A 14,797-nucleotide genomic window follows, 5' to 3' on the forward strand; every position below is an offset into this window, starting at 1 on the left:
TGTAAAGCGATTTTTCATTCGTAATGGGCTATATTATTGTAAGAAATGACTTACGGATTGGGAGTCAACACTCAATTAAAATACCCCGCCTCCTCATTTTCCTGACGTTTGCAAAACCTGAGAACTAAAAACTGAAAAGAGCTCACATTCCTTAAAAATCACATACACTCTTTGGAATTATATCTCTCTACATTTGTGCATTGTGCATCTCCATTTTAGATGTACACTTTTTTCTTAAATAAAAACTTTGAGTTTTCGTTCTCCCTTCATGCCGTAAACAAAAAAAGGTAAATAGATCACAACAAAATGAAAATTTTAGAGTTTATGTATGGAAAAAAATTAAAACAATAACAAATGTAAGTAATGAAAATTTATTCACTCGCCACAAATGAGCACAAATTTTTTGTTATCCAAGTTTGGGAAATTCCGCTAGTTCAACCCTAATAGCTTGAAATTTTACAAGAAAGAGAATTCTTCTACACATGTTTTAAAAATGGATATGCATGTCTGAAACGTGTTAAAGATGCAAATGACCTATGGATCCAAAGCTTTTAATGAGAATAACCAACACTCATAAAATTCTGAAGTGAACGAGCGGCGGGATATTTACCTGAGTCAAACAAGCCAATATTTTGCCCATTTGCAAAAAGCTGACCTAACAATCATAGATGATTGTAATGTGATTTATCATGAGTAACGGGCTATATTTTTTTAAGAAATGACATACGGATTGGGAGTCAACAGTCAGTTAAAAATACCCCACCTCCACCTTTTCCCGTCGATTGCAAAACCTGAGATATAAAATCTAAAAAGATCTTGCAATCCCTAAAAATTACAAACACTCTTCGGAAATATCTCTCCCAACATTTGTGCATTGTGCATCTCCCTTTTAGATGTACACTTTTTTCTTAAATCAAAACTTTGAGTTTTCGCTCTCCCTTCATCCCATAAACAAAAAAAAGGACTATAGATCACAACAAAATTAAAATTTTAGAGTTTAGGTGTGAAAAAAAATAAAACAACAACAAATGTAAGTATAGAAAATTTATTCACACACCACAAATGAACACAAAAGTTTTGTTTTCCAAGTTTGGGAAATTCCACTAGTTCAACCCTAATTGCATGGAATTTTACAAGAAAGAGATTTCTTCTACACGTGTTTTAAAAATGGATATGCATGCTTGAAACATGTTAAAGATGCAAATGACCTATGGATCCAAAGCATTTAAAGAAAATAACAAACGCTCATTAAATTCTCAATGAACGTGCGGTGGGATATTTACCCGAGTCAAACAAGCCATTATTTTGCCCGCTTACAAAAAGCTTACCTAACAATCATAGATGATTGTAAAGTGATTTCTCATCCGTAACGGGCTATATTTTTGTAAGAAATGACTTACGGATTGGGAGTCAACACTCAGTTAAAAACACCCCGCCTCCCCCTTTTCCCGACGATTGCAAAACCTGAGATATAAAGACTAAAAAGCGCTTAAATTCCCTAAAAATTACAGACACTCTTTGGAATTATCTCTCTCTACATTTGTGCACTGTGCGTCTCCATTTTAAATGTACACTTTTTTCTTAAATCAAAACTTTGAGTTTTCTCTCTCCCTTCATCCCGTAAACAAAAAAAAAGGCAAAAAGATCAGAGCAAAATGAAAATTTTAGAGTTTAAGTATGGACAAATTTTAAAACAATAACAAATGTAAGTAAATAAAATTTATTCACACACCAAAAATTAACACAAAAGTTTTTTTATCCAAGTTTGGGAAATTCCACTAGTTCAACCCTAATAGCTTGGAATTTTACAAGAAAGAGATTTCTTCTACACGTGTTTTAAAAATGGATATGCAAGCTTGAAACATGTTAAAGATGCAAATGACCTATGGATCCAAAGCTTTTAAAGAGAAAAACATACGCTCATAAAATTCAATAAGGCACATGCGGTGGGATATTTACCCGAGCAAACAAGCCATTATTTTGCCCGTTTTCAAAAAGCTGACCTAACAATCATAGATAAATTGTAAAGTGATTTATCATGTGTAACGGGCTATATTTTTTTAATAAATGACTTATGGATAGGGAATCAACAATCAGAAAAAAATCCCACGCCTCCCTTTTTTCCCGACGATTGCAAAACCTGAGATATAAAAACTAAAAGAGCTTACAATCCCTAAAAATTACAGACACTCTTTGGAATTATCTCTTTCTAAATTTGTGCATTGTGCATCTCCATTTTAGATGTACACTTTTTTCTCAAATCAAAATTTTGAGTTTTCGCTCCGCCTTCGTACCAAAAAAAAAAGGCAAATTGATAACAACAAAATGAAAATTTTAGAGTTTAGGTATGGAAAAAATTAAAAAAATAACAAATTTAAGTAATGAAAATTTATTCACACACCACAAATGCACACAAAATTTTGTTATCCAAGATTGGGAAATTCCACTAGTTCAACCCTAATAGCTTGGAATTTTACAAGAAAGAGATTTCTTCTACACGTGTTTTAAAAATGGATATGCATGCTTGAAAGATGTTAAAGATGCAAATGACCTCTGGATCCAAAGATTTTAATGAGAATAACAAACGCTCATTAAATTCTGAAGTGAACGTGTGGCGGGATATTTACCCGAGACAAACAAGCCATTATTTTGCCCGTTTGCGAAAAGCTGACCTAACAATCATGGATGATTGTAAAGCGATTTTTCATTCGTAATGGGCTATATTATTGTTAGAAATTACTTATGGATTGGGAGTCAACACTCAATTAAAAATCCCCCGCCTCCCCCTTTTTCCGACGATTGCAAAACCTGAGAACCAAAAACTAAAAAGAACTAACAATCCTTAAAAAACACAGACACTCTTTGGAATTATATCTCTCTATATTTGTGCATTATGCATCTCCATTTTAGATGTACACTTTTTTTTTAAATCAAAACTTTGAGTTTTCGTTCTCCCTTCATGTAATAAACAAAAAAAAGATAAATAGATCACAACAAAATGAAAATTTTAGAGTTTATGTGTGGAAAAAAATTAAAACATTAAAAAATGTAATTAATGAAAATTTATTCACACACCACAAATGAACACAAATTTTTTGTTATCCAAGTATGGGAAATTCCACTAGTTTAACCCTAATAGCTTGAAATTTTACAAGAAAGAGAATTCTTCTACAGGTATTTTAAAAATGGATATGCATGCTTGAAACATGTTAAAGATGCAAATGACCTATGGATCCAAAGCTTTTAATGAGAATAACCAACAGTCATTAAATTCTGAAGTGAACATGCGGCGGGATATTTACCCGAGTCAAACAAGCCATTATTTTGCCCGTTTGCAAAAAGCTAACCTAACAATCATAGATGATTGTAATGTGATTTATCATGAGTAACGGGCTATATTTTTGTATGAAATGACATACGGATTGGGAGTCAACAGTTAGTTAAAAATACTCTGCCTCCCCCTTTTCCCGACGATTGCAAAACCTGAGATATAAAAACTAAAAAGATCTTACAATCCCTAAAAATTACAAACAATCTTTGGAAATATCTCTCACAACATTTGTGCATTGTGCATCTCCATTTTAGATGTACTCTTTTTTCTTAAATCAAAACTTTTAATTTTCGCTCTCCCTTCATCCCGTAAACAAAAAAAGGACAATAGATCACAACAAAATGAAAAGTTTAAAGTTTATGTGTGAAAAAAATTAAAACAATAACAAATGTAAGTATAGAAAATTTATTCACACACCACAAATGAACATAAAAGTTTTGTTTTCCAAGTTTGGGAAATTCCACTAGTTCAACCCTAATTGCATGGAATTTTACAAGAAAAAGATTTCTTCTACACGTGTTTTAAAAATGGATATGCATGCTTGAAACATGTTAAAGATGCAAATGACCTATGGATTCAAAGCTTTTAAAGAGAATAACAAACGCTCATTAAATTCTCAATGAACGTGCGGTGGGATATTTACCCAAGTCAAATAAGCCATCATTTTACACGTTTACAAAAAGCTTACCTAACAATCATAGATGATTGTAAAGTGATTTCTCATCCGTAACGGGCTATATTTTTGAAAGAAATGACTTACGGATTGGGAGTCAACACTCAGTGAAAAACCCCCCGCCTCCCCCTTTTCCCGACGATTGCAAAACCTGAGATATAAAAACTACAAAGAGCTTAAATTCTATAAAAATTACAGACACTCTTTGGAATTATCTCTCTCTACATTTGTGCCCTGTACGTCTCCATTTTAAATGTACACTTTTTTCTTAAATCAAAACTTTGAGTTTTCGCTCTCCCTTCATCCCGTAAACTAAAACAGGCAAATAGATCACAACAAAATGAAAATTTCAGAGTTTAAGTATGGAAAAAATTTAAAACAATAACAAATGTAAGTAAAGAAAATTTATTCACACACCAATAATTAACACAAAAGTTTGGTTATCCAAGTTTGGGAAATTCCACTAGTTCAACCCTAATAGCTTGGAATTTTACAAGAAAGTGATTTATTCTACACGTGTTTTAAAAATGGATATGCAAGCTTGAAACATGTTAAAGATGCAAATGACATAGATCCAAGGCTTTTAAAGAGAATAACATACGCTCATTAAATTCTCTAGTGTACATGCGGTGGGATATTTACCTGAGTCAAACAAGCCATTATTTTGCCCGTTTGCAAAAAGCTCACCTAACAATCATAGATGAATTGTAAATTGATTTATCATGTGTAACGGCCTATAGTTTTTTAAGAAATGACTTATGGATAGGGAGTCAACAATCAGTTAAAAATCCCCTGCCTCCCCTTTTTCCCAACTATTGCAAAACCTGAGATATAAAAACTAAAAGAGCTTACAATCCCAAAAAATTACAGACACTCTTTGGAATTATCTCTTTCTAAATTTGTGCATTGTACATCTCCATTTTAGATGTACATTTTTTTCTCAAATCAAAATTTTGAGTTTTCGTTCCACCTTCATACCATAAAAAAAAAGGCAAATTGATAACAACAAAATCAAAATTTTAATGTTTATGTATGGAAAAAAATTTTAAAATAAAAAATATTAGTAAAGAAAATTTATTCACAAACCACAAATGAACACAAAATTTTTGTTAACCAAGATTTGCAAATTCCACTAGTTCAACCCTAATAGCTTGGAATTTTACAAGAAAGAGATTTCTTCTACACGTGTTTTAAAAATGGATATGCATGCTTGAAACATGTTAAAGATGCAAATGACCTATGGATCCAAAGCTTTTAATGAGAATAACAAACGCTAATTAAATTCTAAAGTGAACGTGCGGCGGGATATTTACCTTAGTCAAACAGGCAATTATTTTGCCAGTTTGCAAAAAGCTGACCTAACAATCATAGATGCTTGTAAAGTGATTTTTCATTCGTAACGGGCTATATTATTGTAAGAAATGACTTACGGATTGGGAGTCAACACTCAATTAAAAATCCCCCGCCTCCCCCTTTTCCCGACGATTGCAAAACCTGAGAACTAAAAACTGAAAAAAGAGCTAACAATCCTTAAAAATCACGGACACTCTTTGGAATTATGTCTCTCTACATTTTTGCATTGTGCATCTTCATTTTAGATGTTAACTTTTTTATTAAATCAAAACTTTGAGTTTTCGTTCTCCCTTCATGTCGTAACCAAAAAAACGTAAATAGACCCCAACAAAATGAAAATTTTAGAGTTTAAGTATGGAAAAAAATTAAAAAAATAAAAAATGTAAGTAATGAAAATTTATTCACACCCCATAAATGGACACAAAATCTTGTTATCCAAGATTGGGAAATTCCACTAGTTCAACCCTAATAGCTTGGAATTTTACAAGAAAGAGATTTCTTCTACACGTGTTTTAAAAATGAATATGCATGCTTGAAACATGTTAAAGATGCAAATGACCTATGGATCCAAAGCTTTTAATGAGATTAACAAACGCTCATTAAATTTTGAAGTGAACGTGCGGCGGGATATTTACCCGAGTCAAACAAGTCATTATTTTGCCCGTTTGCAAAAAGCTGACGTAATAATCATAGATGATTGTAAAGTGATTTTTCATTCGTAATTGGCTATATTATTGTAAGAAATTACTTACGGATTGGGAGTCAACACTCAATTAAAAATCCCCCGCCTCCCCCTTTTCCCGACGATTGCAAAACCTGAGAACTAAACACTTAAAAGAGCGGACAATCCTTAAAAATCATGGACACTCTTTGGAATTATATCTCTCTAGATTTGTGCATTGTGCATCTCCATTTTACATTTACACTTTTTTCTTAAATCAAAACTTTGAGTTTTTGTTCTCCCTTCATGCCGTAAACAAAAAAAGGTATATAGATCACAACAAAATGTAAATTTTAGAGTTTATGTATGGAAAAAAATTAAAACAATAAAAAATGTAAGTAATGAAAATTTATTCACACACCTCAAATGAACACAAAATTTTTGTTATCCAAGTTTAGGAAATTCGACTAGTTCAACCCTAATAGCTTGAAATTTTACAAGAAAGAGAATTCTTCTACACGTGTTTTAAAAATAGATAAGCATGCTTGAAACATGTTAAAGATGCAAATGACTTATGGATCCAAAGCTTTTAATGAGAATAACCAACGCTCATTAAATTCTGAAGTGAACGTGCGGCGGGATATTTACCTGAGTCAAACAAGCCATTATTTTGCCCGTTTGCAAAAAGCTGACCTAACAATCATAGATGATTGTAATGTGATTTATCATGAGTAATGGGCTATTATTTTGTAAGAAATGACATACGGATTGGGAGTCAACAGTCAGTTAAAAATACCCTGCCTCCCCCTTTTCCCGACGATTGCAAAATCTAAGATATAAAAACTAAAAAGATCTTACAATCCCTAAAAATTACAAACACTCTTTGGAATTATCTCTCCCTACATTTGTGCATTGTGCATCTCCATTTTAGATCTACACTTTTTTCTTAAATCAAAACTTTGAGTTTTCGTTCTCCCTTCATCCCGTAAACTAAAAAAGGCAAATAGATCACAACAAAATGATAATTTTAGAGTTTATGTGTGAAAAAATATTAAAAAAATTACAAATGTAAGTATGGACAATTTATTCACACACCACAAATGAACACAAAAGTTTTGTTTTCCTTGTTTGGGAAATTCCACTAGTTCAACCCTAATTGCATGGAATTTTACAAGAAAGAGATTTCTTCTACACGTGTTTTAAAAATGGATATGCATGCTTGAAACATGTTAAAGATGTCAATGACCTATGGATCCAAAGCTTTTAAAGAGAATAACAAACGCTCATTAAATTCTCAATGAACGTACGGTGAGATATTTACCAGAGTCAAAAAGCCATCATTTTGCCTGTTTACAAAAAGCTTACCTAACAATCATAGATGATTGTAAAGTGATTTATCATCCGTAACGGGCTATATTTTTGTAAGAAATGACTTACGGATTGGGAGTCAACACTCAGTTAAAAACACCCCGCCTCCCCCTTTTCCTGACGATTGCAAAACCTGAGATATAAAAACTAAAAAGAGCACAAATTCCCTAAAAATTACAGACACTCTTTGGAATTATCTCTCTCTACATTTGTGCACTGTGAGTCTCCATTTTAAATGTACACTTTTTTCTTTAATCATAACTTTGAGTTTTCTCTTTCCCTTAATCCCGTAAACTAAAAAAGGCAAATAGATCACAACAACATGAAAATTTTAGAGTTTATGTATGGAAAAAATTTAAAACAATAACAAATGTAAGTAAAGAAACTTTATTCACACACCAAAAATTAACACAAAACTTTTGTTGTCCAAGTTTGGGAAATTCCACTAGTTCAACCCTAATAGCTTGGAATTTTACAAGAAAGAGATTTCTTCTACACATGTTTTGAAAATAGATATGCATACTTGAAATATGTTAAAGATGCAAATGACCTATGGATCCAAAGCTTTTAAAGAGAATAACAAACGCTCATTAAATTCTTAAGTGAACATGCGGCGGGATATTTACCCGAGTCAAACAAGCCATTATTTTGCCCGTTTGCAAAAAGCTGACCTAACAATCATAGATGATTGTAAAGTGATATTTCATTCGTACCGGGCAACATTATTGTAAGAAATGACTTACGGATTGGGAGTCTACACTCAATTAAAAATCTCCCGCCTCCCCCTTTTCCCGACGATTGCAAAACCTGAGAACTAAAAACTGAAAAGAGCTTACAATCCTTAAAAATCACCAACACTCTTTGGAATTATATCTCTCTACATTTGTGCAATGTGCATCTCCATTTTAGATGTACACTTTTTTCTTAAATCAAAACTTTAAGTTTTCGTTCTTCCTTCATGCCGTAAACAAAAAAATGGTCAATAGATCACAACAAAATGAAAATTTTAGTGTCTATGTTTGAAAAAAATTAAAACAATAACAAATGTAAGTAATGAAAATTTATTCACACTCCACAAATGAACACAAAATTTTGGTATCCAAGATTGGGAAATTCCACTAGTTCAACCCAAATAGCTTGGAATTTTACAGGAAAGAGATTTCTTCTACATGTGTTTTAAAAATGGATATGCATGCTTGAAACATGTTAAAGATGCAAATAACCTATGCATCCAAAGCTTTTAATGAGAATAACCAACACTCATTAAATTCTGAAGTGAACGTGCGGCGGGATATTTACCCGAGTCAAATAGGCCATTATTTTGCCCGTTTGCAAAAAGCTGACCTAACAATCATAGGTGATTGTTGATTTACCATGAGCAATGGGCTATATTTTTTTAAGAAATGACATACGGATTGGGAGTCAACAAACAGTTAAAAATACCCGCCTCCCCCTTTTCCAGACGATTGCAAAACCTGAGATATAAAAACTAAAAAGATCTTATAATCCCTAAAAATTACAAACACTCTTTGCAGTTATCTCTCCCTACATTTGTGTATTGTGCATCTCCATTTTAGTTGTACACTTTTTTCTTAAATCAAAACTTTGAGTTTTCGCTCTACCTTAATCCCGTAAACAAAAAAAAGGCAAATAGATCACAACAAAATGAAAATTTTAGAGTTTATGAGTGAAAAAAAATTAAAACAATAACAAATGTAAGTATAGAAAATTTATTCACACACCACAAATGAACACAAAAGTTTTGTTTTCCATGTTTGGGAAATTCCACTAGTTCAACCCTAATTGCATGGAATTTTACAAGAAAGAGATTTCTTCTACACGTGTTTTAAAAATGGATATGCATGCTTGAAACATGTTAAAGATGCAAATGACCTATGGATCCAAAGCTTTTAAAGAGAATAATAAACGCTGATTAAATTCTCAATGAACGTGCGGTGGGATATTTTCCAGAGTCAAACATGCCGTCATTTTACCTGTTTACAAAAAGCTTACCTAACAATCATAGATGATTGTAAAGTGATTTATCATCCGTAACGGGGTATATTTTTGTAAGAAATGACTTACGGATTGGGAGTCAACATTCAGTTAAAAACACCCCGCCTCCCCCTTTTCGCGACGATTGCAAAACCTGAGATATAAAAACTAAAAGAGCTCAAATTCCCTAAAAATTACAGACACTCTTTGGAATTATCTCTCTCTACATTTTCGCACTATGCGTCTCCATTTTAAATGTACACTTTTTTCTTAAATCAAAACTTTGAGTTTTCTCTTTTCCTTCATCCCGTAAACAAAAAAAGGCAAATAGATCACAGCAAAATGAAAATTTTAGAGTTTATGTGTGGAAAAAATTTAAAACAATAACAAATGTAAGTAAAGAAAATTTATTCACACACCAAAAATTAACACAAAACTTTTATTATCCAAGTTTGGGAAATTCCACTAGTTCAACCCTAATAGCTTGGAATTTTACAAGAAAGATATTTCTTCTACACGTGTTTTAAAAATGGATATGCAAGCTTGAAACATGTTAAAGATGCAAATGACCTATGGATCTAAAGCTTTTAAAGAGAATAACATACTCTCATTAAATTCTCTAGTGAACGTGCGGTGGGATATTTACCCGAGTCAAACAAGCCATTATTTTGCCCGTTTGCAAAAAGCTGACCTAACAATCATAGATAAATTGTAAAGTAATTTATCATGTGTAACATGCTATATTTTTGTAAGAAATGACTTATGGAGAGGGAGTCAACACCCAGTTAAAAATCCCCCGCCTCCCCCTTTTCTCGACGATTGCAAAACCTGAGATATAAAAACTAAAAAGAGCTTACAATCCCTAAAAATTAAAGACACTCTTTGGAATTATCTCTTTCTAAATTTGTGCATTGTGCATCTCCATTTTACATGTACACTTTTTTCTTCTATCAAAATTTTGAGTTTTCGCTCCCCCTTCATACCGTAAAAAAAAAAAAGGTAAATTGATAACTACAAAAGTTTTGTTATCCAAGATTGGGAAATTGCACTAGTTCAACCCTAATAGTTTGGAATTTTACAAGAAAGAGATTTCTTCTACACGTGTTTTAAAAATGGATATGCATGCTTGAAACATGTTAAAGATGCAAATGACCTATGGGTCCAAAACTTTTATTGAGAATAACAAACGCTCATTAAATTTTTAAGTGAACGTGCGGCAGGATATTTACCCGAGTCAAACAAGCCATTATTTTGCCCGTTTGCACAAAGCTGACCTAACAATCATAGATGAATTGTAAAGTGATTTATCATGTGTAACGGGCTATATTTTTGTAAGAAATGACTTATAGATAGGGAATCAACACTTAGTTAAAAATCCCCGGCCTCCCCCTTTTCCCGACGATTGCAAAACCTGAGAACTAAAAACTGAAAAGAGCTCACAATCCATAAAAATCGCAGATAGTCTTTAGAATTATATCTCTCTACATTTGTGCATTGTGCATCTCCATTTTAGATCTATACTTTTTTTTAAATCAAAACTTTGATTTTTTGTTCTCCCTTCATGCCGTAAACAAAAAAAGGTAAATTGATCACAACAAAATGTAAATTTTAGAGTTTATGTATGGAAAAAAATTAAAACAATAACAAATGTAAGTAATGAAAATTTATTTACACACCACAAATGAACACAAAATTTTTGTTATCCAAGTTTAGGAAACTCCACTAGTTCAACCCTAATAGCTTAAAATTTTACAAGAAAGAGAATTCTTCTACACGTTTTTTAAAAATGGATATGCAAGCTTGAAACATGTTAAAGATGCAAATTATATATGGATCCAAAGCTTTTAAAGAGAATAACATACGCACATTAAATTCTCTAGTGAACGTGCGGTGGGATATTTACCCGAGTCAAACAAGCCATTATTTTGCCCGTTTGCAAAAAACTGACCTAACAATCATAGATGAATTGTAAAGTTATTTATCATGTGTAAGGGGCTATATTTTTTTAAGAAATGACTTATGGATAGGGAGTCAACAGTCAGTTAAAAATACCCCGCGTCCCCCTTTTCCCGACGATTGCATAACCTGAAATATAAAAACTAAAAAGATATCTTACAATCCCTAAAAATTACAAACACTCTTTGGAATTATCTCTCTCTAAATTTGTGCATTGTGCATCTACTGTTCGTCCTGGAGCAGCGCCGAAGAACTTCATCCCGGCGCATCAACTGATCCTTGAATGACTAATCCCTGGCTAGGGAAGACGGGGGATGGCCGTTTGGCCAACTAGAACAAATGCACCCTCCCTGCTCATCAACCTTGCGCCGCCGGGCGCTTTGAGACCCGCGTGAGCGTTTATTGCCTTACTCAATAGGGGGGCAACCTTTGCTTTATAAAGATTTTTGGCCTATTCTTGCTGGGAAGAATTGCAGGAAATCGTTCGAGAACACTTCAAACTCTTTTTATTTTCAATGATATCCGACGATCAAGACAATTCCCGTGAAACTCTTTCATTTCATAGAAGTTCATTCTTATGATTACGAAGAAAATAGCATTTCCTATTGATTTGTCCCCTGGACTGGACCTATTCTGATTCTGAATTTATCTATCGCTACGCTATTCCCAAGGACTTGCAGAATCGAAATAGCGAAATTCTTGGGTCATCTCAATGGGTTCAGAAACCACACGTTTCTCTGGATCATCATAGCGTACTTCCACATATCCACTCAGAGGAAGGTCTTTTCGTAATGGATGACCCTCAAAACCATGATCTGTTGATATACGGCGTAGATCCGGATGATTGATGGAAGAAACACCAGACATATCCCATACTTCTCGCTCCCACCAGCCGGCTGATGGAAATAGACTGACTACCGGAGATATTCGTGTTACTTCGTCTGCACTGGTTTGTACACGAATGCGTGAGTTATACCGAGTACTCAGTAAATTATGGACCACTTCAAATCTTCGTTTTCGAGAGGGATGATCAAATCCGCAAATATCGATCGAAACTTGAACCCGTGTATAGGTATGAAATTTAAGAAAGCACAACAATTGAAATAGGTAGTCCGTATTGGTATCAGATCTATTCCCATGTTCCGATCTTTCCATTTTATGTACCCATTTCTTGGGGAAAGTCTCATAACTATATTGGAAAATGGATTGGTTATCCATAAATATAAAGAAAACTTTCTTTTTGTTCCGCTTCTTGTTCTCCAAATGATGAAAGACTTGTCGGAAATCGCCGGTTGGGTTGGTCCGACTAAGAAAGGCGTGGGAGTTCCGGTTTTGAAGTGAAAGACTGGCTACCAGCAAGAGCTTGGGCCCCTATGGAGTCAGGCAAGTCAAGCCGCGCTCAAGCCCTGTTGCAATGGGGCCGCTAGCGCACAAGCCCTAAGGCACTTGCTGCCCGCGGGCGTGTGGGCTAGTGCCCCCTATGGCCCAATTGCGTACAGGGGCTTGATACCTGATAGCAAGAGTGCCGTGAGGCGATTACCTTAGGCGAGGGTTGGTGTGGCCATGCGGGGGGCGAGAAGCGCTTCTTGCTACTTTGTGCGTAGCCCTGTAGCAATAGAGCTTGACGCGCGAGAGGGGCATGTGCGCATGGCAGCAAGTGGGCTTGTGTGCGCAGGAAGTGTGCGTAAGGCTTTGAGCGAGCGCTTCCGCGCTCCGCTCACTGGCTGCTATAAGTAGCGCGCTACTCCTTTTCTGTCCATCCAAATCCGCCACTCGTTGGTTGGTGTTCAAATCAAAGTTTGACTCTGCCTTCAATTCCATTCTTCGTCTCCCTAGTTGCAGTCTGATTGCTGGCCCCAACCCAACATGCATTTGAGAGTGCCGGGGCGATAGGCGCGCCGCAGTCACGCATTCGAGCAAGAGCTTTTCTTCGCTATGTAAATAGAGGGCAAGCAATCAAACGGCTGCGCTAACGCGAGGTCTTACAGAGCCTTTCGCGCTAGGCGAGGGTTGCACCACACCAACCCGGAGTTGCTTGTTCCCTCAACAAAAGAATGGATTAAGGTGATAGAGTGTTCTCAGGATCAGGAGAAGAAGGCGCTTAAGAAAAGCAAAATTCTCTCTCTTTTTTCTTTTTCGTACGCGGATTTCGCTCATCAAGTTCTTGTTTGATCTGCCGCTGTTAGAACACCACAATATTCGTCCTTTTGGGGTTAATGCTCTCAATGGTGAATCGATCATTCGCTATCCTTTTGAGTGTTGTTGAGAGGACGGGATGGAAGAGAAGTAATGAAACCTGCGATTGCTATTGAATAACCTCCTTTGACTTTTTCCATAAAAATGCCTTTGACCTTTGTATTCGTTCGCCAAATCTTGTTCAGTTCCATCCAAGCTCGGTTTTGTCTGAATCTTCGTGGAAGAAGAAGCGGTTCACCAGCCACTACATCTGTGGATCCCACCAAATCATTAAACCTGGCGGCTGCTCGCTCTTTGATCAGTGATTCACCGGCCACTAGATCGATGAAGAATCTCTCCAAAATCTGCTCTTTGATCAGTGATTCACCAGCCACTACATCCAGGAATCCAACCTTATTCTCAAACCTGGTGGCTCGGTTGATTGGCACTCCTGTAGGCTCATCTTGCATACAAATTCTGGGGGTCCCAGGTCCTGCATCCACCAAGAACATGTCTTCCCTTAAGCGTAAAACTTGAGATTGTGAGGCATTTCCATTACATAAGAAAAAACTGGAATTAGATCTTGGAAATGATCGACTCAAATAGATGCTCATCATCAGCTTTTTTTTTCCTCCTCTTCCTATTGATCAGAAGCATCCAGCAGCGCCACGCCAGTAGAGTAGAAAGAGTTAAGCTACTAAGCAAAGCTGCAGTTGGGGAACTCGGTAGAAGCGATTTGCCGCTTCCGCCTCTCTAGGCTTCACAATAGCTCCCCCAAAATATAGAATGAGAAATTCGCCTTCTCCCCTCCCGCCCCCTCCACTATAAGAAATCCGAAAGGAATTGAACCTACGAATTTGCCAATTATGAGTTGGGCGCTTTAACCATTCAGCCATGGATGCTTAACAGAGATCATCGTCATCGTACATCGTGAATAACCAAATTCCAATTGAAATGAAATCTTTAGGAGGAATCAATGAAAGGACATCAATTCAAATCCTGGATCTTCGAATTGAGAGAGATATTGAGAGAGATAAAAAATTCCCACTATTTCTTAGATTCATGGACCCAATTCGATTCAGCGGGATCTTTCACTCACATTTTTTTCCACCAAGAACGGAAACTCTTTGACCCCCGAATTTGGAGTATCCTACTTTCACTTTCGCGTGATTCACAGGGTTCAACAAGCAATCGATATTTCACGATCAAAGGTGTAGTACTGCTTGTAGTAGCGGTCCTTATATATTGTATTAACAATCGAAATATGGTCGAAAGAAGAAATCTC

At 35.3% G+C, this 14,797-nt stretch overlaps 1 protein-coding gene across 1 annotated transcript; it reads right to left on the minus strand.

Annotated features, from left to right (window-relative positions):
• Window positions 1–13,271: 13,271 nt before the first annotated feature.
• LOC137945882 (small ribosomal subunit protein bS1m-like) lies at window positions 13,272–14,535 on the minus strand. The gene has a single exon (XM_068791954.1). It carries the CDS (start codon window positions 14,127–14,129, stop codon window positions 13,575–13,577), a length of 555 nt encoding a protein of 184 aa, XP_068648055.1. The 5' UTR covers window positions 14,130–14,535; the 3' UTR covers window positions 13,272–13,574.
• Between the last annotated feature and the right edge of the window lie 262 nt (window positions 14,536–14,797).

The sequence above is a fragment of the Aristolochia californica genome, unplaced genomic scaffold (assembly GCF_029961685.1).
Source record: "Aristolochia californica isolate CCGP_79_NKW_82.1479 unplaced genomic scaffold, dmAriCali1.0.hap1 SCAF_12, whole genome shotgun sequence".
NCBI classification, from domain to species: Eukaryota; Viridiplantae; Streptophyta; class Magnoliopsida; order Piperales; family Aristolochiaceae; genus Aristolochia; species Aristolochia californica.